This window comes from Python bivittatus, unplaced genomic scaffold (assembly GCF_059951505.1).
Source record: "Python bivittatus isolate LINGU-HERP-01145 unplaced genomic scaffold, Pbiv_v1 ctg000840_np1212, whole genome shotgun sequence".
Lineage (NCBI taxonomy): Eukaryota > Metazoa > Chordata > Lepidosauria > Squamata > Pythonidae > Python > Python bivittatus.
The window spans coordinates 10,092,071-10,118,283 of NW_028277113.1; the positions used below are offsets into that span (position 1 = coordinate 10,092,071).

The 26,213-nt window shown below is 42.2% G+C and overlaps 1 protein-coding gene and 1 long non-coding RNA gene across 2 annotated transcripts in view; one reads left to right on the plus strand and one right to left on the minus strand.

Annotated features, from left to right (window-relative positions):
• Positions 1-1,727: 1,727 nt before the first annotated feature.
• On the minus strand, positions 1,728-10,862 carry LOC148213696 (uncharacterized). The gene is made up of 4 exons (XR_015794062.1): positions 10,727-10,862; positions 8,117-8,207; positions 7,252-7,348; positions 1,728-4,794 (listed from the first exon to the last, which is right to left on the minus strand). It is a non-coding gene; the product is annotated as an uncharacterized LOC148213696 (long non-coding RNA).
• PHLPP1 (PH domain and leucine rich repeat protein phosphatase 1) overlaps positions 9,251-26,213 on the plus strand; it is a 162,464-nt gene continuing 145,501 nt past the window's right edge. The window contains exon 1 of the mRNA XM_088130885.1: positions 9,251-11,147. Coding sequence (XP_087987011.1) covers positions 9,566-11,147 — 1,582 coding nt within the window. The 5' untranslated portion in view covers positions 9,251-9,565. The remainder of the gene's footprint in view (positions 11,148-26,213) is intronic.

Consider the following 26,213-nt stretch of genomic DNA (forward strand, 5'->3'; position numbering starts at 1 on the left):
GTGAAAACGGCCCGGCGCGGCGCGAAAACGGCCCGGCCCGGCGCAGCGCGAAAACAGCCCGGCGCGGCGCGAAAACGGCCGCGGACCACGCGGCAGGGCCGGAAAAACAGCCGCGGACCACGTGGCACGGGCGGAAAAATGGCCGCGGACCACGTGGCACGGGCAGAAAATGGCCGCGGACCACGTGGCACGGGCGGAAAATGGCTGGTACCCCGAGGCGGAGTTCGCAAACCGAGGTAAAATTTTGGGGCCAGAGCTGGTCGTAACCCGAAAAATTCGCAAGCAGAGGCGTTCGTATCCCGAGGTATCACTGTATTTCAGTGCTAATGACAACTCAGGTCAAGATGGTGCTAATATATCTGGACTATACTGTGAAATCAAGGGATGTTTTAAGTGAATATACTGCCATTTTGCAATTTTAGACAATCCAAATTCTTCTTGTAATTGATTAGCAATTACTGGATCTAAAGTGTTAATACTCAGGATGAGCTATGCTTTGGGTCTGAAGTCAAAACAGTGTTTCAAAGCAGGAATGGGTCACATTGCATACCAGTTAGCATTTCCTTAAAGGAGCTATGTCTTTACCTGGACTCATAGTTGTGCAATCCCAGGCAAATACTCAGTTTAGTTAAGGAGGTTCCAACAGGGTGCTTCAGATCAGGCATGAAGAGTAACCCTAGGTGGACTAAAGCATTGTTCTACTGTATGTACATCTGGTCCAGTCAGATGAACCAACTAGAGTTGACTTACTATACAGCTAAACTGTAACAGCTTTATACTTCTCATTGCCACTTTCTACACTCATCCTGTCTATGGTATCCTTTTCCAGAAGGTTGATAATTCCAGATGTGTCCAGATCTTATGATCTTAAAATGAGATTAATTCAATGTATTTTTCCACTTTTATTGGACACCACATATAATGATTTAAAGGCATGGTAGTCAGTTTCATTATGCTAGAAATTTAAAATGGAGGAAACACTTAGGCATATACAGGTAGTCCTTGTTTAGTGACTGACTCATTTAGCGACCATGCACAGTTACAGTGGTGATGAGAAAGTAACTTTGTGACCAATACTCACATTTATGACCTTCGCAGGTCTGTAAAACAAAGGAAAGCTGAAGATCATAAGCACACTTAGTGATTGCTTCACTTAATGACCAAGTTGCCAGTCCCAATTGTGGTCACTAAACAATAACTACCTGTAACTGTCACATTTTGGTTTCATATCCAAAAGTCTGTTAATATTGTTTTTGGAATATGTTTTAAAGATGTGAATATGATTTTGATTTATATACCAAAAATATGGAAGTTATCAGTATATGAAGAACTATGGAGTTACCAATTATGGGATATAGCAAACAAATCCTCTCTTATGATGGACAAATAGTGCTACTCTAAATTTACAATCTTAGACTGAGGAGATATATTCACTTTTTGCTTACGAACAGATTCTCTATCAGTGTAATGGAAAGGCTAATCAATATTACTCCATGTGGTCAAGATTTAATTCTATGCTTCAAAATTGAACTGGTTTATACATGTATTATATCTTTATGTCCTTTTTTTTCTTTTTCCTGTTTCTTTTTCTTTCATGTCCCCCCCTCCCCCCTTATACCCGTATATTAATATAAAGAAAAACACTAACAACACAAAAGTGGCCAAAAACATTCCTGGCTATGGCAACCACCTGGCCTACATCAGCAATGCATCCCCAGTCTGTAAGCCTGCTTCATCAGAGAGATGCAACCTCATTTTCCATAGATTGTACCTCAGATCCTTGGTTGGCTTTATCTATTGACCAAGAAAGTCTCTGCTAGTTTGACTGATACTGAATTTGGTTGCTTAGATGCAAGTCCTTCACAATCCAGACAATAGTTCAGGACTTCCATAGTTGCTGACATATGTTAAAAAAAAAAAAAGACATCAAATGCCTTGATGAGAGTCAGACCCTATACTCCACAGAACCTCTCCCATGCTTCATGTTGTATGGAAGGGGGACAGTATAAGCCCTGAGGAAACAAATACGCCATGAAGCCAAACAATCTACCAGCACCACATCCTGGAAATGTTCAGACAAATGAGGCTAGAATGTTTATTTACTTACACAAATTTTACAGCATCCCAGTCAATTGATTCTAGGGGGTTGAGAGTAAAACATAAAATAACAATCCCTCAGATGATAGCTAGCTAGCTGCCGGGTTCCCATCAGCTCAGATCAAATGCCCACTTGGAATGAAGAGCCTTCACAGTTTTCTGGAGAGCCAAGAGCAAAGGGACCATCTTTATCTCTGGGGCCAGCTTGCTCCCTAGGGCTGGTGTAACCACCAAGAAGATCTACCTGCTGGACCAAATTCCTTTCATTTCTCACAGTGACAGGACTTTAAGGAAACAGCATTCTCAGTGCTCTTACAGGGCAGGCAGAACCGTTTGGGGGAAGGGAGTCCTTAAGATAGCCTGGTATTGCACTTGTGTAGGGCTTGATAGCTAACACCCAGCACTTTCAATTGGGCCAATCATGGGTCCTACATTCTGAATTGTGTTTAAAATTCCAAACACATTAGAAGCATCATAATGATTTCCAGTTGTTTGCATTTACAGAGTTTAAAAAATACAATACACAGTATATTTTTGTAAGAATATGGAATGATATTGAGAGATCCAAGAGAGCCAAGAAGATGCATTTCCAAATTCAATAGACCAAAATTGTGCCTGCCCCAAATCCAAACTGAATCTAGATTAAAACAAGCACTGGCCTATTATGTTTAGATAAATTTTAATAAATCAGAAGAATGTTGTTTAAATGCTAGTCTAGCCATAGCTTTTGTTCCATCTATGGCCCCAGCTGGCTGGTGGTATTGGTGTTTTCTTAAAAGTTGGATGTGGATGAAGAAAACAGAAACAGAAACTGAGCAACCCCCCAAATGGCAAATGGCCAACTTTTGTTCTTTAGTTTCAAGTGGCATGGTGAACCATGACTAGTGGGGTATAACAACTAACCTTGGCTGTTGGGAGACAAAACTACCTCTCTTGTAACTTGGAAACTTGGAGTTTCTGGGTTAAGATGACATGCTAGGGCTGTTACTGATCTGACTGAGCACATTGTGCAAATACAGCTATAGACTCCACTGATCTCCTTCTAAAGGCCAACAAATCTAATTAAGTGATAGAACTGTTATCATACATGGAACTAAAAAACACATTACAAAATACATTATCTGAACAGGCATTTTTTAGGACTGACTAAAAACAGTAAATCTCAATTTAAATATCTTTCCAAGATAACCTTTATTTACAAAATAAATTACCATTCCTTGTGTGAAGGGAAAGTTGTTAATATGTTAATCTGAAACCCCATTTTGTGCTAAGAAATGTGAACCATATTATAAATAGTTGCTCTTAATTCTCAGCTTCATTGATTAAAACTGACTTGCACTGATTAATGGACTGTAGCTTTAGATGAGTAACTGTTGATTAAAGCTTTCAACTCTAATAGTTAAAATAGAAAACTGGAAGGGGTGATTGTAGAATCTTTTGCTTCTTGTTTTTGCCCTTGGCAGAAAAGCTGAGTTGCCTATGATTTGAATGGCATTGCTCCTGCTTATACAACTCAGTGCATTCAGACTGGCAGCCAGCCTTTGCATCAAGTCAGCCAGTCATGTTTTGCTGACTGAAAACATATTTAGAATGCTTGTTGGAGGAAAAGTTATTTTCTGTCTCCTTCAATGATGATGTTTCTAGCTTGTTGCCAACATCGCTCACTTTAGGACAGAATGTAGCATTTCTGAACAAGCATTTGGCACAAGGTTTCATTGCAGCCTTTACAGAATGAGAGCCTGTAGGAGGGAAGATGCACAGCCACAGGCAAAAGCTGCAGTTATTAATCAATCACTGAAGAGTAAGCTCTTTAGGCTTCCTCTGGAGGAAGAGATGAACAGTTCCCTTCTCCTTCAAGAGGCATTTTTGGCAAATTAATCAGCGCTACCTGGGTCAAAATAAAGACTAGGAATAAGGTATAGAACCAGTTCTGTACTCAGCGTGAATGTTATGCATACGCTGATATTTGCTGATGCTTTCTTATGTTTGTTTTCTCATGACCTGGCATCACATACATTGTTCAATGGAATCAATGTCAATATTCTATCTTTGGCTGTGGCTTTCTTATCCTACGTCTTTAATTATTACTTGGTTCATATATCTTTCTTGTCATTGTTGTTTAAACCATGGCCAATTCGATCCTGCAGGGTTGGCGTGCTCTGGGTTCCTTCAATTCAAACGATGTCATCTATCAGGACCCCGGACGTGTGCCTTCTCTGTAGAACACCTGCTTTGGAATGAAGTTCCTCCCAAGATCTGGATGGCCCACACTCTGCTGTTGTTTAGGAGAGCTGGAAAGACCCAGGCCTCAGTGAGGGAGAGTGAGATCCCTTGTGTCATTGTGCTTGCCATCTTTTATCTTTCTCTTTTATTGATTTCATGTAATTTGTTTGTTGTGAGCACCCAGAGTCATTGAGAGTCAGGCAGCATACAAGTTTAAATAATAATAATAATAAATAAACAAACAAACAAACCATAAGTGGTTAGGTTTATACAAGATGTTAACCTTATTTCTTGGTTCATGCAGCATGCTCAACCAATACCAAATGCATCATGTTATTGCTTAGTAGATTGTAATGAACTAGACTTCCATCTCTTCCTTTCAATGGAATCTTTTCATCTTCATGAAAACTATTTCAGGATGATGCAGTAGTTGTAAACTGTTGGGGGAGAATCTACCATGGAGGGAAGGTCTACCTGGAAAAGGTATTGTAAAATTTCAGAAAGGGATCTCTGAGGTAGTGTTTTTCTAACCTGCTAGACAAGACTTGGGTAGATGGAATATAGGTAATCCCCAGTTTAAGAACGAGTTCCATTCCCAAGGTCTGTTCTTAAGTCGAATTTGTATGTAAGCTGGACAGTATTATTGTACAATACTGTAAAAGTAGTATTGTGTAATTAACTCAAATCTTTGTGTATTTAACTTGAATTTTGCTACAATAGGCTCCATTCTTAACTATGGGTTGTCTGTAAACCAAGCGTTCTTAACCCGGGGACTACCTGTATCCATGGGCAGTGGGGAGGTCTGATACTCATACAATAGGATGAATGACCCAGATTCCACGGAGGGAAGTGATAGAAGATGTGTATGAAGAATTGCAACTTTAGTAGCTAACTTGTTGGCCTCTGCAGAAGAAGAGATTCTGGATCATACTTTAAGCAATCAGTTGTCTTGGACTGGATACTGCCAGGGGGCCATCAGCAGTTCACATTATATTTGGGCAACCAGTAGCATTATTCCAATTAACCCAGTATAATCTGGGGGACGTAGTAGGAGTCGCTGCTTGTTGCTCCATTTCTTTCTGCATTGCATTGTTGTTGTGTACTTTTAATTCATTCCAGTACTGAGATTTTATTTCAATTTATAGATCCCCAAATGTAATGAAGGTCTATGTACTTCAATCCATGAAGGGGGTAGCTGGCACTGAACGAAGGAATCATAGAGAGAAGGATCAATTTAAAGGGGACAGGTTGAGTTTTTAAAGTTCAAGAAATTAAGGGTTTTGCTCTTCTGAAACATTATCTAAAGACAAAAGAATAGTGTCACCCTAAGGAGAGATATAGGGACATTATATATTGATTGCACATCTCAGGCCAAGGGATATATGATGTTATTTCTTTGTGTTTTGCGCTTGGGAATAGGAAAAAAAAGTATCTGAAATGTTCTTGGACAAGATCAAAACCCCTAGTTAATTTTATATCCCCTTAAATAGTCGTGTTGAATTATTTATTTTTAAAATTATATTTAAATGCATTGTGATCAAGTAAGTATTGAAAATAAAAACAATGCCATTTTAAGGATATAAAGCCAACCGTGAACTATTTTATAGTTAACTTCTGACAACTTGCTGAAAACGTTATACCACAGAGACTTCCAAGTTGATTAGGTCTGAATCCAAAATCTTCCTGTACTTTTTAAATGATTTCAAGACAACCTGTTATATTTAATATCACTGCTTAGACATATTAGATCTGCACCAGAAGACCACTCAGAAGCTATAGCTAGTCAAGAATGCTGCAGCATGAGTAGTTATGGGTATACCTTGGTTTTTTTTTTTTTATATCTGCACTCAGTCGTTACCAATTCTGCAGTGACTGCTTTTGGACGAGTCCTTTTTGCAGTTTTCAAGGCAAGGTGTTTCGGAAGTGGTTTGCCAGTGCCTCCTTCCTAGAGCAAAGCCCAGCTGGTGAGCGCAGGAGGTGGGGTTTCCGTTGCTTCGCGCCTTTTTCAGGCGTGCGCGGCTTCTGCGCTACCGGCAACTGCTCCTGACTCCTTTTGCAAGGCACCGCCAGCATTTTTCCTCCCACCGGAGTGAGAGTACCCATTTATCTACTCACGTAAGTTTTCAAACTGTTGGGTTGACAGGAACTGGGGGAGGAAGCAGGAGCCCACTCTGCTACGTGAAGGCTGGGCTCGAACCACTGAAGTGTCGACCATTTCTGGCCAGCAACTTTCAGTGTCATTAAGCCGCTGCGCCACCGCGTCCCCCATACCTTGGTAGGTCTATGTAATACCACTACTGTGTGAGCTTTGCTGATTACCAGTGGGCTTCTGAATGCAATTCAAGGTGCTGGTAGTTACCTATAAAACCCTTCATGGCACGGGGCCTGGATATTTGTGGGATTGTCTCTGGGCCTCCTATAAGATCTGAGGTTCCAGGCATGCTCCAGGTCCTCTCAGTTAAAATAGTGTCACTTTATGAAGATAGGTCTTCTCTGTTGTAGCACCTGCCCTGTGGAACAGCCTCTCCCTTCCAAAATTCAGTTAATCCTGAGACTGCTGGCCTAATCCTGAGGGGCTGGGCAAGCATGGTATATGAGTCTATTGTAACTACAAAAGTGTCTGGTTTCTGAAACAGCCTCTTTTACTTAACTATATTTTATTATTTAAGCATTTTCCTTTGTATCTGATGTTTTTAACCCTTGTGAGCCACCCACAGTTGCTTGGCAAGTGGGGAGATCTATCTATCTATCTATCTATCTATCTATCTATCTATCTATCTATCTATCTATATCTATATATGAATAAATAAAAGTTTAAGTTTGTATAATATTGAACAATTCCTTCGGTTTTAAATTATTTGGATATACACATTCTTCAAACATTGTTACTGGGTGTTACATCTCATGAGCTTAAGAAGTTATTGCACTTACTTCATTTGAAGCTAAGTTGGTTTCAGCAAAACTAAAATTTCTCTTCCCTTCTCCATGTTATTCTATGCTTTACCATTTTTTCTACATTCCAGATTTACTAGAACAAAAACAATTGGTTACTGTCATCAGAATATCAATTGTTGCTGATCATTTACTTGGAAAAAAGCACTATTTTACTGTAAAAATAATAACACATTTTAAAAATTAAAATAATAAAATGAGCATCTGTAAGTATGGAAATGTTTGACCTATCACCTCTTGGCTGTAAATAATTTTTAAAATAAATAAAGATTATTACGGTCAGTGGTACTGATCTTGTATTGGCCCTAGATCTTCATCCCAGGGCCAATGATTCAGTTGTCTTACTGAATATATAAAATGCTTAACAAAACATATGATATTTGTTGGGAAATTTGTAGAGCTGCAGATATGGACAATAAAATTGCATAATTGGGAGCTGTAATGCCCCCCCCTCAAAAAAAAATCATGTGATCAAAACCAAAAAGACCATACATATTTCCTGTTATCAGTGGCGTAATTTGTGTAATCTTCTATCATCTAGTCTTTAAACAAGTATGCCAATACAATACTGAATAAAAGATTAACACATAACCAAAGCTAATACTGTAATTCAGTGTTTCTCAACCTCAGTAACTTTAAGATGTTTGGACTTCAACTCCCAGAATTCCCGAGCCAGCATGGTTGGCTGGGGAATTCTGGGAGTTGAAGTCCACATATCTTAACATTGCTAAGGTTGAGAAACACTGCTGTAATGGATCAAGCCTGCAAACTTGAAACTGGCCAAGGTGTTACTGAGGGCCCAAAACCATAGGTTCCCTATGTATGGTGTAAAAGTAGCTATTACCTTGAGCAGAGGTGATCACCACCTATGTACAGGTACAGTAAGATGCATATTTTGTGTCGTATGTAGAAGTTCTCAGCCATAAGCCCATCTCCTGGTAGGGAAAAAAAAATGTAGAAAGATCTAACGAACTGCTGCCAGCTTGTGTTGACAGTCTTGGGTAAGATGGGCCAGTGGTCTGATTCAGAATGGCAGCTTCCTATATTTCTATGAGTCACTGTTCTGGCTTGGGTAAACTTCCTGACTGAAGTAAATAAAGCCAGAGGAGTTAATCATAGAGAATCATGGAATACAGTGGGCTGAATCCTGCCTGCTCTTTTGCTTTGGACTCATGAATGCTTTTAATTTTTCCCCATAGCCTTCTAGTCTGACAATTTGGGAAATGACTAGCTCTCGAACACAGAAGTCACAAGCTGAGTACTATGAAAGCCACTCATTAAGACCACTGAGGGATTTGAAGCCTATTTTCTCAACAGAATTTTACAGTTCCAGATTTGGATTCATATTATTTGAAAATTAATTTTCACGTAGCATGCCTGAAACAGAACTGAATCAAAACTGAAATAAAATGTCCTCTGCTTGAACAGCGGATTCAACGTTTGCTGGTAAAGTAGCCCAAGTACCTGGACATTCAGCACAAATCTATTCAGCAGGTTATTGGCAGCCTCTTTGCAAATAGTAAGTGCAATAGTAAGTGCAAAGGTTTGAATCTGTGAAAACCCCAACAATTGTGGAATTGTATGTAAAGATCAAGGGCAAAAAAGGACGAGGAAAGATAAAGGACAACTGAAACAATCACACTCGACATGCGGGACACGAGAAGCTCAGGAAGAGAGTGAGTAGCTGAAGGGGGAAGGAAACCCGGGGAGTTACCTTTTCTCTCCCGCCCAATAGAGCGGGCGCGATGGCTTAAGGGACATGTAGTCTGCATTGGGAGGTCTCGCGAAGCAGAGCTGATGCTCGGAACTACGTTTCCCAGCAACCTTTTCACAGATTGATTTCTCCCACCGTTCATCTTGGGCGCAAATTATCACGTTTTGTTTATCACTGGAGCCCCGCCCTTTCCTAACTCACGAGGGTGTCGTCACTCCTCATGAATATTAAGAAGGCGGTCGAATGGCGTTGCTTATTAGGGCGAGCGAGCGAGGGAAACAGAAAATTACACCCTTCGTATGAGGCCTGCTTTAATTAATATTCATAAGGAGCCTCAGAAGGAGCGGAGAGGAGAGGCCACGCCGGGTGGGAGGGAGGAAGGAGGCGGTGGCTGCTGCCTGCTGCCGCTGATCCTATCTCTTCTCCAGTCCCTAATGGCGCTCGCGACAACGGCAGCAGCTGCGCGGCGGCGAGGCTGAGCCGAATGGAACGCTGAGACACCGACGGAATGTTCACTGTTGCTACATAATCCCGCGCCCCCTCCCCCCTTCGGAACGTGGCTCGCCCGGGCGTTCTACGATGGAACCTGCGCAGCAACCACAGCTTGGAAGCCGAGAAGCGCCGGCCCCGATGATCGGCCAGGGGGAGCGGCCGAGCGACTCGGTGCAGGCAGCCCCCGGCATCGAGAGCGGCGGCGGCGGCGGCACAGGAGGACCCAGCCCGCTGGAGGGTGGCAAAGGAACCGCCGCCGTCGCCGCGGCCGCGAGGGCAGGGGCGGTCGGCGGCCACCACCGGCGAAGGAAACGAGGGGCCGCGGCCGCCGGCTGCGGTGCTTCGCTCGCGCTGGCGGCCAACGGGACTCAGGCGGCGGCGGCGGCGGCTATTCCCGGCAGCGGCGCCAACTCCCTCCTGTTGCGGAGAGGCAGGCTGAAGAGGAATCTCTCGGCGGCTTCGTCCCCCGCCGCTCCGATCGCCGCAGCCGCCGCGCTGGGCACCCGCAGCCTGGATCGGAAGACCCTGCTTTTGCTGCCCAAGCCGCCTCGGCAGCTTCAGCCTCTCCAAGCGCCGGAACGAGACTGGGTGCGGCGGGACCTACAGCGAGGATGCGTCCATGTCTGCTACTACAATCCCCCGCAGCAGCAACAGCGGGGCAGCGGCGGAGGCGGCTGCTCGCTGCTCCCGGTGCTGTGCAACCTGGAGACCACCGCTGCCGAGGTCGCGCTCCGGCTGCTGCAGCTCGGGCACCGGGGGGGAGGGAGTAGCGCCGTCCGGGTCTGGGGGAAGGCGGCAGCCGCGGCCCCGCTGCCCCCGAAGGAAGAGGAGGCGGCGGCCGCCGCCGCCGCCGATGAAGTCCTACAACCATCAGCTTCTCTCGGCGGGAAAGAAGAGGCGCTGCCCGCGCCCGCAGAGCCTCCGGCTTCTCCAGCGGGAAGCTTAACCCCCACCCCCGTCGGGAGAAGGCCCCGGAGCCGTCGAGGGGCCCCCAACGGCTTGGGGGCTGGGGAGGCGGCCGCTGTCCGGCCCAGGCGCCTGGCCCTCAGCGGAGGGGAGGGCGGCCGGGCGAGCGGGCAGCCCAGCCTTTCCCCCTCCGACTGCAGCCCCGGGCGGGCCTTTCCGCCGCCCCGCGCCGAGCTCTACCTGTCCGGCCCGCCGCTCTCCTGCCCGTCCCTCTTGGGAGGGTCGGACACCGAGAGCTTCAGCCCCAGCGCCGAGAGCGCCTCCGACCGCCTGGATCCTTACAGCGGGGGCGGGGGCTCCTCGTCGTCTTCGGAAGAGTCGGAAGCGGAGCCCGCGCCGCCAGCCGCGGCGAAGGAAGAGGGCGCCGGCTCGGGTCCTGGAAGGAGCCAGGCACGCCGGCCGGGCGAGCCGCTTTCGGTGCACGGTCCGGAATCCCGGCTGGGGAGAGCGCCGGGGGAGTCCCCGGGCAAGGGCAAGGCTTTGCGGGGAAGCTCCTCGCCGGCTGGGGAAGCCGCCTCTGCGCAGCAGCCTCCGGCCTTGTACGTCCAGCTCCACGGAGAGACCGCCCGCAGGCTGGAACCGCACGAGAAGCCCCTGCAGATTCAAAACGACTACCTCTCGCAGCTGGGCTTCCGGGACCTGTGGCGGGTGCAGGAGGAGGGCATGGACTCGGAGACCGGTTGCCTCATCCGTTTCTATGCAGGTGGGTGCGAAATGAATGGGAGGCGTGTTTTGTGCTCCGGGGAGCGTGTGAATCATCCGTTGCCGCGCCGCTTCCTCGGTTTAACCAAGTGAGGGATCCCTCCTCCTCTTTGAGGTGCAGGGGCCGGGAAAATCCGCTCTCCTACTCTGGCGTGTCTGCAGCATGAATAGTTAACCCAGGAGTATTTTAACGGAGAAAACGTTACTACTAGTGGGTGAAGTGGGAAAGTCACGCTTCAGCGGGGTGGGGAGTTTAGGGGAAAGGGTGTGATCCCCTTCCCTGATCCAAGTGGTGGGTGCCTGTGGCTCTGTCTTTTTCCAGGTTACTTTTGTCAAGCTTTGGAAGATTTCCAAGAATGGATCAGAAATGTCCTGATCTCTTTTGTCTACATTTTCCAGTCTGTTTATAATTAGGTTGGAAACATGAGCAGGGAAAGGCTCTGAAGAAAAAGGGTCGGTACAGAAGATCTGTTAGAAAATAGTTCCTGATTGGCCTTTGGAATTTGGTTGCTGCTGAGTAATTTCTTCAGCTACTCATGGCCAAGGTGTGGAGGTTGTCTGCAGAGACTTTTCTTGTGTACCAACATCTGGAAGGGTTCTACTGTCTGCAAATATTATTTCTCTCACACCCACCCTCCAGATTTGCACTAGGAGAAGCAGGTGGTTTGTGGAAAAGTTATTTCTTGAACTTCTGAAGAGAAAGCACCAGCCACGACCTATTTATTGGGGCATTGAGGAAATGCTATTTCAAGGCACATGCATACATTTCGTCAGACAAAAAATCTTCTTTATAAAAATATGTGAAAGATTAAGTCTTTCTGTTTTTTAGATGGAACTGGTTCTCATTTACAAAAATGCTGTCTGTCTAATAATGTTCTGGGGCAAAATAAAAATACAAGTATAGGGATCTAAAAAAATCTGAGGGTTGTCAGAAACTGCTGAGACTTGCTTGTGTAACCTGTGGTTTATTTATCTGGACAGGCGTTACAATCTGAGGTCAAACTTTCCACCCAGTCCAGTTTAGATTCATTCAATCTGGGATTAAATTTGTGTTTCCTCATGGGTGAAAATCATTGCATATTAGAAGATGGAAGAAGCAAAACACAGTTTTTCAAATGTTCAGTGCTGAATGCACCTACCAGCTGACTTTTTCTGTTTTACCCTGCCAAGTCTTGATCATCTCCTCATCCTTTCTTTTTTTTTTTTTTCTTCAAAGTTCTAGGTAGAGAGCTAAGTATATCTGGATCTTGTTTTTATTTGGCCTGGATGTTCATCAACATACTGACTTAAGCTGTGCAGCGCTTTCTGGATATGAAAGCAGAAAGATACCTTAGGGTATGCTCCCACACCTTAGGCATGTCTGCATTTCTCTAAACCAAATGTGTCTTTTTGTTTTCCTGGATTCTTGCCTTTTTGCCTTGAAATCCAAAGCACTGCACACCTATAGCATTTACAAGTGGATTCACACAACAAGCTAATCTTGTGTTGCATGAATGCAGATGTTGTGGTTCGCTAATGGTTTATAGTTAGCAAGTTGCGTGAACTTAACTCTGGTTATTCCAAAAATGTTGGTCAAGCAAACCATAACTTTGTGTATTGTAGGAGCTTAGCCTTTTAGTTTGGTTGAGTAGAGCAAATGATGAAGAGATCTTTAGTTCCAGATTTAATCTTGGTTGTAGGAACTGCACACTGGTAGGATCTGTAAATTTGAAATCCAAGTAGCTTTTTCTTGTATATTGCTTGTTCCTTTTCTAAAAGCAGCTACAAGTAAAGCACTGGGGCAGTTTGGAATGTTTTGGTGATGAGACAGCCTTTCCCAACTGGGTGTCCTTCAGAAGTTTAATCATGGTAGTTGGAGATAATGGGGCCTGCTTGAAGACTGCTTGATTGTCAGAGTAAGACATTCTAGGTTCAAATACTTGAACAGTTGGTGATGGTCTTGCAGCTAATCTCCTCAACATAGTCATGATGAAGTTCTGTTTCAGAGAACTGTAACATATCCCCTTGGGCTACTTTGGTGGAAAACATCTGTTTATAAATGTTGTATATAATATTAATATTGAGGCCTGATATACAGACTGCTTCTGGAGGTATTTGGAATGTTCCAAATAATCTTTACCTAACTTTATTTGTTGTTGTATACAGTTAAGCTGCTACTTGTGCTTGCAGTTTTTTTCTCTGATGATTAGTTGCTGTTGCATGTTTGCACTGCATGTGTGTGGGATTTTTGTTCGATGCCTTTTTTGCTTGTTTAGAGGATAATAAATGAAGAGTCAGTTGGTAGGGGTGGAAACAAGACAGATGTGCAAAAAATTATAAATAGTATATTAGGATACAGATATACTTCAGGCATTCAGAATCACAGCAGAATTTGTAGAAGTTTGGCTGCAGGTGATTTCTCAGATGTGAATGATATTATCTTTGAAAGGTAAAAATCTTATTTCAGAAACTCTGCTCCCAACATTTATTTCTGTGTACAACTTAAAGCTTTAGAAGTCCTGTTCTCCTTTAAGTCTAGCTTCTTCCTATGTAATTGTGATGTTTCAAACTGGCCCATTTAAATCTTGCTTAAAATATCTGCCTCTCAGGAGCTTGAGCATACACTTATTTTTACACTTTGCTTGCCTTTTTGTAGCTGCAAGCATTGATTTTAAAGCTGTGGCAAGAGGTAATTCACTTGATTAAGTGAGATTCCTGAGGGTGTGTGGGGGAAGAAACAAGAATAATCTAGGCCTTGCAGTAGAAGGGAAATGTGTGCTTAAGCCTTAAAAGAGCAATTCTGTTTCAACCTGACCTGCTTCCTTTATTGAGTTATCTGTGGAATGCGGTGGAGAAATCTCTGGAATGCCCTAACAAAATGATGGGAAAGCAGGTTATTTCATTTGCAATGACTTTTGTTTGTTCTCTTAGCAGTGATGATCCTAAGAGGAAATAGAAGATTCAGACCTGAGGAATTAAGTGACGGTGCTTGGGAGAAACAATTGACACAAGCTGGCCCAGGAATGCTTATCTTTGATTAAATCCCATTGAATAAAGTGAGGGATACTTTGGCGGAAACACAAGGACTTTTATATGCAAGTGCAGGCAGGTGATGATGGACAGTTTTAGAGGACCATTTTAACAAGTTATGACTTCTGCTATGCTTCAGGTTCAATCTCCAAAAGATGCTTTGGTGCGTTTGGGAGTGTGAATGTAGCACCTGTTTGCAATATCTTAAAGAAGCCCTGTTTTTTCCCAGGATGTCATGGCAGTTGCTGCAACAGGTGCTTTGATGGGCTCTGAAGCACTTTTTGGAGATCGGATCTGAAATGCTGCACAGCCTGAATGTCTGTATAACTTCTTGGTAAGCTAATAATCAGTATTGCCCTGCAAAATGGCATGAACAAGCTTACTGCGTTCCTACTGTCTTAAATTTCTGCAGGGCAGAAATGTGAGTTAAGTGTGTGTGTTTGGCGGAGCGATACTGTTGATGGTCTTATTAAACAGCTATATGAAAACTGGAATGAATTACCTTGACAAATTGTCAGCTGTATTCACCTATTGTTTACCTCCCAGTTTTGAACACAGTTGCTGATTTTGTAGAGTAAGCTGCAGGACCAGAACACACTGTACTTTTGATGAATTGGTGCTCCCCTCCCCGCACTGCCACTGAAACCTTATCTAAGTTAAAAAAAAAAAAAAAACTTATCACCCCCCAAAAAAACCTGGCCGGTAAGGTTCTAGAAATTAAATTGATGCAGGGCCTCCCAGATGCTGCCAAACCAAAACTCCAGTAGACCCAGTGAGCATGAGCGACAGCTATCCATATGTTGCTGAATTGCACCTCTCTGTAGTTCCAGCCAGCAGAATTGCTTCCCTATTTCTACTCAAGAATTTCCTCCATCCTTCCCTAACATATTTTTGATGATGGGGTGACCTTTGAGAAACGTTAGCCTGTTTCAACTTTAGTTTGGGAAGTGGCTGTTAATACACCTTGTGATCGTACTCGTGCCCTGAGGTTTGCATATTTTGAACTTTTCTTATCCCATCTATGTGGATTAACTTCAAAGGATTTTCACTGAACTCATGTTGGCCTGCTTCTTAGGTGTTTGCTTAGGATTGCAGCCATATATTGATATAATACCCCGAGACACATACCGAAAAGCAGTTGAGTTCTGTTGTCTATAACCAGTCTTGTCCAGTTTCACTTTGCTTGGGCTATTAGTCCAATCTAGTAAGAACTAAAAGACCGCCTTCCTGCTGACTCTTTTGCCTTTCATTATTGGACATTGTTACTTAAATTTTGTAATAACTCTCCTCTTGGCGATGGTGGTGTTGATATACCTCGGAGCATTCTGTGCAATTAAACTATCCATCTGTTCAACTCGGAACACTCGACGTTTCATACAATCTGTCGGTGATATACAGCTACACGAAAGCCCTCAGAACAGTATAAAAAAGAACTCAAAGCTCTCATCCAAACACTTCCCACCAGCTTTGTGCTTGCTTTTGTTTACTGAATAGTGTTCTCTTACCAATTCAAAGGCTACCTAGAAAATCTTCCTTGCATTCTGTTTTTCCTGCTACAAGTAATATGGATGAAGTTTAGCTCTGCAGTAGCAACTGAGGCACAACTAACTGGAAGTGCTTTATTTTCAAGATGCTTTTCATATAACATTTGGAGAAATGCAGAGTGCTTGGACATAGCATGAAGGACATTTGTGGTCAGTGGAAGATGGACCTGACAGGAAAGGATTAAGAAGAGCTGTGAACTGTGTGAAGTCATTATTTGAGGGCTCACCCTCTTCCTGCTCTGAACCCATCAAGTAATGGAATGCAGGTTAATACCTTGCTACCTCTGCCCAAGGAAATAATGTGTCGTCTTAGGGCATCTGAGGTTGGAGACCCAAAATGTGCTGTTGCTTCTCCTTGTCCCTTCAGCCCCTCTCTTGGTGTATGAGTCAGCAGATGTGGGATGAATAGGACTGACCATTGAGCTTCTGGAAAGAGCAGTAGCTCTTTATCTCCTGCCATAGTTTAGGATTATATTTCTGCTTTGGAAAAGGCATTGGGGATGGGGGGTAAGGGGCTGGATCTTTTGTTCCTTGAGTGGGTAGGTAGAGGCCAATGATGTTAGTCCTTTCTCTGGTCTCTTAGCTCTGTGCTGGCTATCAGGAATCCAGTTCATGCATCCCTGGTCTTTCTCTTGGAGCTCAGATCCTTCCAACATGCTACTGTGTCTAATGACACTTGATTTCCCCACTGCCATCCTGCTGATGGAATATAAGACCTTGTCCTTGGTTCATACTTTGTGGCTTTCTTGGCTATAGCCTTCTGCCAACACACCGATTAGTTGGTGTGCAACTGCTGGTCATCTTTAACCTTTTTTTTTTTCCCCTTGGCTCCTCAAAATGGAGCCATCAGAAAGTCACTGTTTCTCCTAGAAGGCAGAGCGTAAGACTGAAGAAATCTTAAACCGTACTTGAAGAGTTTGAAGCAGTGGAGGTAACCCTTTCCTTTCAACTCCAGTTCTGATGGCTGAGAATGTGTGTCTTCCTATTTTTTTCATTCTGCATTACAGAGCCAGAAATACAATGGTTTAATGTTCTGGAATGTTTCACTGAGATTGTCAGTCTTTACTAGCTGTATATTCTCTGAAATTTTACCATGTCCTAAACAGAGCAGCATGTGTGTACAAGAGTGAGTAAGAGAGCAATGGCTTTATATTATGTGATCCAGTTCAGAATATTGTCCAAATCTTAGTCTCACTTTTCTCCCATCTATCGTCTCCAGATGTTAGGCACTGCAATTTGAATCATCTCTAACTGCTGGGTAGATTGCCCAGAGCTGATTAGAATCCAATAAAAATTAGAAGGCCAATGGTTTCATTCTTCAGTTAAGCAAAGACATGAACCAGGCATGCTGGTAAATCCCACAAAGAGTAGATTCCCAGCTTTTCTGCTGTGTCTTAACTCTGAATTTTGTGAAACCATAAGGAGATCTAACCTAGGCTTCCCAAGCATAGTTTGACTGTTCAGAAGTAGGCACACTTTCTGACCTTCATTTTCCCACTGACTTCAACTATGACTTTGTTTTGCTTCTCTGTCTAGATTCATTATTTGGTATTGTGTGATGACCCTCCCAACCACTTGCTATTGTAATCCTGCTAGAATAAAAGAATTGGCTGCATAGTGTGCATCATTTTTAGTTGGAAGGCTGGCAGACAATATGTATGAATGCCACTGCTAATCAGCACAAGAGCTTTTGGAGGAGCATAATGTGTTTGTATCTTGGTTAGCCATTTCATTATATATTGCTGGCATGGCTCCGTGTCAGGACCTTGCTGTTGAAATGAAAGGTTCTCTATCCTTATTGGTGAACAATTAAAAAGAATAACCTGTTATTTGTGAGCAGAAGCGGCAATCTTGAAGGTACAAAGGTGGTGCTTCAGTCATACTGCTTATATTACTGGAGATAATATGTAGTCAGCATGACTAGTAGCCATGTAGCTATGGATGGTCTTATCCTGTATGAGTAAGTGCCCCTTTAGAGTAGTAGAAGTGGTCAGCCATCACAATATATTATTGCAAATTCCATTATTTTAATGACATGCTATATAAAGAAGTACTTCCCTTTGTTCTGACTCTCCTACCATTCAACTTTGTTAATGACTCCAAGATCTAATATTATATGAGAAGAGAAAAACTTGTTTTATTTGCCTTCTTCAACCCATGTACCGTAATGTTAGCTGGGTTTCTAGTAGAAATAGGATTTCTTGATACTCTAGATCTTGAACTTCCTGAGGATGCTGAGAATTGAAGTTCAGCAACTTCTGGAGTGCTGTAGGTTGCATTCTCTGTTGTAGAAAGTGAGCAAGTCTCTGAGGACATAATCCAGTCTACTTTCAGTTGGATATTATGTGGTCCAAATTAGTTTTTTCGCATATATAATTTGATCTGGCTTTGCTGTTGTTGCTTGTAGGAAATCTCTAATATGTGGAAGTCATGAGTGTTCTCATACACATATAAATAATTATTGATTAAAACTTTGAAATGCTGTGGAACATTTGTGTGGAACCTTTTGGTGGTGATGGTGGTGGGACTGGGATTACATTTTTCCTGGGGGAGGGAGTGAAACTAGTGTTGGGAGTAGAATGATCACATACCAGATTGGCTTTTGAAATTTGGCCAAGCAGCTTACCTCTGTTTTAATTTATTTCCTGCTGGACCAATATAATTAGGCCAAACGTAGTTGCACTCAAATACAGTTGAATTACTATGTAGGCAGAACTACAGCTAGAATGTCATGATGCCACCTAGGCTGTGGAACTTTTTTGATTACTCTTTGGAGATCCTCTCTTTATGCTCCTCAAGATATAGAAAAGATCACTCATTTTATTCAGGATCTAGTTTCCCTAGGATGCCATAATTGTCCTATAACCTGCTGTAAGGCAGCAGCAATCTCTAAGTAGGAAGTGACTAATGACAGTACTGTGTTCATTTTGAAATTTCAGGCGGATGTTGGGTAGGTGGAAAATTCCAATTACCACTTCCTTTTCATGAACGCTTCTGTGATAAGTATAAATGCTGGAGGGTGGCTGTATTGTGCAAGCTAATCAGCTCTTCACTCCACATGTTTGAAAAATAATAGGAAATGAATTTATGACTGAAATCCAAAATGTGGCCAAAGGCTAATGCCATTAACCTATTTTAACCTGTTTAACCTATTGAGAGTTATCTATTTTTAATGAATGTCTAAAATGTTTCACATTATTATAATATTTTCAGTAGCCTTATAAGATAATAGATTAATGTTCTTCCTAAGTCACAGATGAGGAACAGAAAGACGCCAAATTTTATTTATTTATAACATAGGCCACCATAGTCACAACTCTGGGGAGCTAACAAAAACAATAAAATATAAAAAGGTACAAAACCCAAAAAGGGTCTGGAGAAACTATCAGCTAGAACCCAAAACACCACACCAGGCATCTGTCACGCACTCTTAACGCAAGGTCTGGGGGAACAGCCAGGTCTTGAGAGCTTATTTAAATAAGCTCAAGATGGGGGCCCATACAAATCTCAGGGGAAATGTTGCAGAGGGCAGGGGCCATTCCAGACAAGGCCTCCTTCCTGGGTCCCACCAGATGGCACTGTTTAATCGATGGGACCTACAGCATGCTAAGTCTGTCAGAATGTATGGGATGTATCACCTATAAAACCCTACGTGGCATAGGGCCTGGTTGATTTCTGCCCGCTCAGTGAAATTGAGCAGGGTGAGCCCGTTCCAGGTTCTCTCAGTCAAACAATGTCATCTGTGGGGAATTAGGCAGTGGGCCTTCTCTGTTGCATTTCCTGCCCTCTGGAACAGCATCCCCTGGAGATTGATATGGCTCCCACCCCACAGTTGTTCCAGCGGTCTTTAAAAATGTCACTCAGCTCCCTGGCCTGGGGCCAGGGGATCCTTTGCTAATTTATCACTAATTTGAGGTATGTTTGGGAGTTTTACTCTGCCAGATTTGCCTATTTCTTATTTGGGCTTTTTTCTTTGCGTGTATTGCGAGCTGCCCTGAGTCTTTTGGGTGTCAGGCAGTCTGCAAGCTGAATAAATAAATAAAATATTATTCCAGGGGGAACAGGATGAGTAGGTCAATACAAATGCAACACTCCTTACGGGGTTCATTTTACATATCACTTGTTTGTCGTGGGATAGTGAAATAGTAGAATTGTTTTTTCGCAAACTTTCTTTAGGTGGCAGCAAACATAGCTGAGGAGGATGGGCGGGGATCTTTCTGAGTCTCGATTCTCAACCTCGCCATTCTTCTGATCTCAGGCGTGTAAAAATCCATCTCTCTTCTTTTCTTGGCACTGTTCATTGTTATCAGTGAAAACAAATCTTATTAAATAAGAGGAAGTGGCTATGTTTAGTAAACAATGTTAATGCTGCAACGTAAGATGCATCTAAAGTAGAGTTCTCATGACGCATAGTTACCGCTAAGCTAACCTATGGCTTTCTGGCTAGCTTTTCATTATGCCATTTAAGATAATAATTATATTAACCAGCGCCACGTTACTCAAGTTGATTTGCATTTTGCCTTATGGAAGAAATGATGCTGTTGTGTACGATATGCTCAAGTGGTCTGCTCTTTCTTCTCTTTTGTTCAAAATTGGTGGTCTTCACTAGCACAGAATGAAAGATCAGTTGAGTTCTCCTCTATGTAAAGTTCATGCTGATAGCTACTCCTTTGTTGCCATAGTGTTTCTAAAATGTATAGGGAAGCTGTTAACACTGCAATGTTATCTTTTCTTCCATCTTTCTCCTTCTCTCAGTCTGCCTCATGGAGTCTAAAATCAGTGGGAGGGGTATATGTTTGGATTGATTGTCATGTTTTTACTGAGGACTGCTGTGGCAATAAAAGTTATGCGCAAAGTACTGTAGTACATGTTTTAGCAGCATGTGATCATGGTATTTGTGCTCAGACAGATGGCAAGAAATGATGTTTAACTGAACATCTTGCACTGTCCGCAATCTGCCTATTTTCAAATTTATGCAATTAAAAGATTTCGGTTATCCGAAGAGGAAAGGACAAAAGTAGGGGAGGGAATTGTTTGCAAATAGTGTAGATTATTAAAGGTCTGTGTCTTCTTCCTAATGTTAAGATTAAATAGGAACGATGAATATGTGTGAGATACAAAATTTTGGATGTATTATTTCACAGCACACTTTTTTTTAGTAATGTGATTTCTGGGCGTTGTTTCCCATTGAAGCATAGCTTTATTCCCCCTCCCCCCATGGGAGGAATAAATTATCTATTATTCCCTGCTGGCCTAGCTCTGCCACAGATTTCAATCCATATTTTTGGACAACGTATTAAGATTCATCTTGTGGTTGCTTAGTCTCACGAACTCAACTTCTGAAGCGGGGATGTTGCTGAGAGTCTCATTCCAAGGATTTCAGATGATTGATGCTTAAGACTGTGGTAAAATGAGGATACATCTTGTACTTAAAGTGGATTAACATTCATCTTCAAACTTAGTCCACTATAGAAATGAGAGATTAACATGATTTACTGTGGCTGCTGTGTGCCTCTGCATTTATTTATCATAACAGCAGAAAGTATTTTACGCATGAAGGTTTACTTGGCTAGAGAAATGTTTACCAGAAGGTCAGCTTTTCTAACAAAATTGAGAGTGTTGCTAGCTATGATTAATGAATTAAAACTTTGCCTATTAAACATCACATCAAAACACTTTTTCCCCCAAGTCTACATGCTTCTGATCATGAATGAATGATTAGCATCAGAGGGGACACATGCAAATATTTACTGATCTCTTATTCTTTAATGACCAATTAGGCTATAGAGATAGAGGTAGGAATATGATATCCTCTTGGATTTGATAGCAGTTGTTCACACGCTGATTCTTGGCAGTATGTTTTTATAAATTCCCCAGCAAATAGGGCAGCAACAAACCAAAGCTAGCAGAACAAGCAAAGATGAACTGTTCATTCAAATTTGTTTTGATGAACAGTAACCTTGATAAGTGGTTTTTAAGTTTCCATACCTCATTGATTCCCTGGAGTACTGTACAACCCTTATCCTGTTCTAGCCAGATGGCTACAGAATGTGTGCTTGGCTATATGGCAGCCAGCTGGATTAAAATTGTGGTTAACCCTATTTATGTATAGTGATCGCTCAGAGGCCAACCTGTAAAACCTGCATCCTTTTTTCCACCAAAGCTACATGTGCCATGTGAAATGTTCATACATAATAGTAAGTCATATTGTGGCTTGTAAGATGAGAATCCATCTTAATAAAATACCGTGGTTTATTTTGTGGCAGTAAACCACAGTCTGAACCAAGCATGATGAATCATGGCTTGATATTTCTGCATTTGGAATCCTACCTCATTTGTACTCTATTTTTGTCTTCCAGCTATTTCTCCTGGATACTGGGAGAAGTAAAGGATGCAACAAACCAGGAATCATCTGAACAGAACATTATGTTGTTAATTTGCAAGTCTAACTGGCTTGCTCCTGTCAACATACATAGTGCAGTTGATTCATTGATTGATGATGTGCCATCAAGTTATTTTTGACTCCTAGTGACCACATAGATTTTCTCCATAATGATCTATCCCTAACCTGTTCTTTCATGTCTCCCAAAGGTGCACTCTGTAACTGAGTCTGTCCAGCTTGCTGCTTGTCCTTCTCTTCTTTTCTTTCCTTCCACCTTTCCCAGCATTAGAGCCTTTTCCAGAGAGCTAGGTCTTTGCATAACGTGTCTGAAGTAGGATAATTTGAGCCTGGTCGATTGGGCCTTGAGTGAGAACTCTGGGTTGATTTGGTACAGTAGGAGTGGTTAAGACAATCTTGGCTTGATATTACAAACAAATGGAGCTAGAAGTGGTCTCATGAAACTAGGTGAGAAGATTGCAGACTCTGTCATGATCTGCTTTTGTGGATGTCCTTTGTGCTTGTCTTCCTATCTGGGTCAGAGTCTTGGTTCACTTTTGCTTGAGTAAAGGAGATAGTTGGGTTCTTGGGGCTCTCTAAGCTTGATTGTTTTCTTGTAGACATTTCATTACCAGGCTAGGTAACATCAGTGTGAGGGGGAGGGGTTTATTGGCTGTCTATATATAATAGCTTGTCCTGCCAATCTTGGAGGGGGTGTGGCTTGATGCTTCCTTGATTAGGATATTGTTTCCTCTCTGATTGTTTATCTGGTGCTGTTTCCTGCTTATCTGGGTGTTGGCTCCTGGGGGGTGGGTGGTTTCTTGGCTATTTGTTTCCCTCCTAGGTTTTTGAATGGTATGCAAATAGGGTTTATCTCTTATGTTGATGGCTGATTTGTCTGAATGCCAAGCTTCCAGGAATTCCTTAGCATTTCAGATTTGGCTTGATCTAAAATATTAATAGAGGAGATTCTTTGTAGCAAGCAGTGTCATTCGCACACCTGGGCAGTGAACAAAAGGTTGAGACTATCAGGCTTGGACCCCATGCCTCTCTTGTATTTTTCTGGGAGTATCAGGCTCCCCCAACCAGGATTTAGAGACTTCCTGACTTTAAATTAAATCACAGTAAATCACAGATTTTAATTTTATATGACTAAACTGGGACCCATCAGGAATCTTACAGAGACAGGTCAGCTAGATAAGAATCTTTATTGCAAGCAAGAATAAAGCTGAACAAAGCAGTTGATTGCCCAGTGGAAAAGTACAAGTGCCTCTTATACACACAGTGGTTGAAACCGGTAGCCTTTTCTTCTCGCCTTTCCCACAAATTCATGGATTCTGCATGGCATTTGGTGGCCTTGATGGGAGTAATTGCCAAGGGTAACTGCCAACTCTGGCCTGAGAACTGCTGGCTCTGAATTCACTTTCTATAGTTACAGGATTCAGACATCACACTTAGTCCTGGCTTGTATTAATCACTGTGGAATGAGCTGCCAGATTGACTGGATTCATACATCACAGTAAGTCAAAATCCATACAAACAATAATGGCTGTTTACACAGTATCCTCAGCCAAAGCCACATGAAAGCTTAGCATAGAGGGGGCAAGCCACAGCCTCCCTTTCAGCTCTCTGGGGGCCTCCAGAGCACCCTGATCATGCTGCCACTGCAGTCTTCTAAGCAAGAATGTAAGATTTAACATATTTTGTTTCTTAACTCTTTAAAACCTTAAAAGTGGTATTACACTGGCAATAGCATCACATTATTACCCATATCCCCAGTGGCTCTCAAAGCTAGTGGTTCAGTTTTTAAATTACAGTGCTTCACCCCTCTGCAAAAATACTGCTTACCCTGGCTTAGCATAATGTATGAACATAACCTTTTTGGAAAGTGCTCCTTTGGTTACAAGAGCAACAATGCTTGCCTCTGAAAGTTAGAATTGAAGACCACTGAACTGCAGAAAGGACTCTAGGAGTTTCTTTCTTTGACTTAAAAATGATATTTCTTGTATGTTTATTCACAAATGTGGATATTTGTAAGGATTGTTATCTTAAAGATGAGATGTAAAGAATTGTAATAAAAAATAAGTGCATTAATAATTTTATAAATTTATTAGATTTATATGGCTGTCCAATTCACCGAGTGACTCTGGGCAGCTTACCATTTATAGAAAAATGAAAACAAGGGATTAAAAAATAGAATAAAATGGAATACAGTATAATAAACATTTAGAACATTAAAAAAGCAATAAGGTAACATACTAACAGAAATAACAATAAGCCCAGAATTAACCATGGTCAACCCAGACATATCTCAATCAAGATCTTTCATTCTACATGGATTCATCCTTTATTCTGGCCCCATAGCCAGAGGAAGAACTAGGTTTTTAAGGCTTTATGGGAGGACAGAATGGTTAAGGCCATCTAAATCTCAACCCCCCAATCCAAAAATGGGCACAATTGGCAGAAAAGATGGATTTGTGCAAGGAGCCTTTTGGCCATGACTGCTAACTTATTTTTCCAGCAGAAGCTGAAAGTGCAAGATCCAGGGAAAGTGTTTTGAGTTCATGGTGTGATCAGTAACACAGTATGGAAGATTCAGCCTTTGGCAGAAGTGTTTAGCCAAATATTTCTTCAGGATAAGTGATTACAAATCAAATCCTACAACAACATGTACTGTCATTCAAACCACTTAGCCCAATTGCTCATTACTATTACTAGAGATCTTGTATTAGTGCTTAAATACAGAGTTCTTTGGGGGTTTTTTGAATGAGAACAGTGATAAAGAGAGATTGTGGTGGTTGCCTGCCCTTTCTTGAGAGAAAAAGAAATGGGAAATGTAAATATATGCAGAAATGTTCTTAATCTGCGGTTGTCATAGTAGCCATTACATTTGCAGCAATTCTGGGAAAGGAGGTCTCAATATAGATGTTGATGCCTGATAAGATAGCTATCTTGGGAATCCCCAACAGCAAACTTGATATGATCTCCATCAGTAGTTTTGGAACCTGGTAGGCATTATCTTTAAGTGATTCTGGGAGCCCACCACAAGATATAGGTTTGTTGAATTGTTTGGAAGAATGGAGACAACTTCCTATCAATCACAAGTAGTTTTTCTTCCTGATCTTCCAAAGAATGTTATTAAAACTCCACCCAGCAACTTTATCCAGGCGATAAGATAGTATTTCTTACTTTAGAAAAACAGGAGCAAATTTGAGATTGAAACTAAAAACCATTTACATGGTTCATAAATAAATAAAAGGAGTGTTTAGCTTGGAGTCAGATTCATCTTTTGTTAATGGAAGGGCTTCTTGCTTTCATTGAAGATACTGGATCTAAGGGAGGTTCCTCAGAGAGCTACTTTTGCTGCCTACCATGCAGTGCCAGGGTTTTGCCTTGACCCATGAGAATAGCTATTCAGGAGACTCCAGGGGGAATTGGCAAAGGTCCCCCCATATTCCCTTCCTCCAGTGCATATAGAAATGGAAGGGAAACATGTTTGTAAAGAAAAGCACAGAAAGTTAAATTCCTACAGTGTAAAGGAGTTGCAATAGGATTAACTGAAATAAGGTTGAATTCTAATTTTCTAAAAATACTATGCTAACTAAAAGTGCAAGATTATGTTTTCTTGGACTCAGGAGAACTTGTAACTAGCTTCTATGCAGGTTGACCTGGATAGAAGCATCCTGTCTTACTTTATGAACTGCTTTGACTTGTTGGTTTTTTAAAATTCTCCTCTGCCTTACTCTTTAATAATAAGATTGAACATATTAGCTCTTTTTGAATCTGAATTGGAGTCTAGCATCTGTCTCTGAACTCCCCCCCCCATCAAAATTACCAGCTTTAACACTTTAGGACTGAGGTGGTAGCAGCTAAATCCAACAATTTGTGGTAAGTCTAGGCTTTATGCAAACACTTCCTTAAATGCTGACCTATTTTGGATACAATTAGTATTAGAAACTAGTCCTGTTTTCTTTTTAATAACTTGGGTATTTCTTATGAATATCAAGGTTTGGAAACAAAATTAAATTGGATGCTGGTTAAATCCCTTTTAAGATGTTACCTTAAACATCTGCATTTAGACCAGCCTTCCCCAATATAGCCCCCCCATTGACCATGCTGAGTGGGAATTATATTA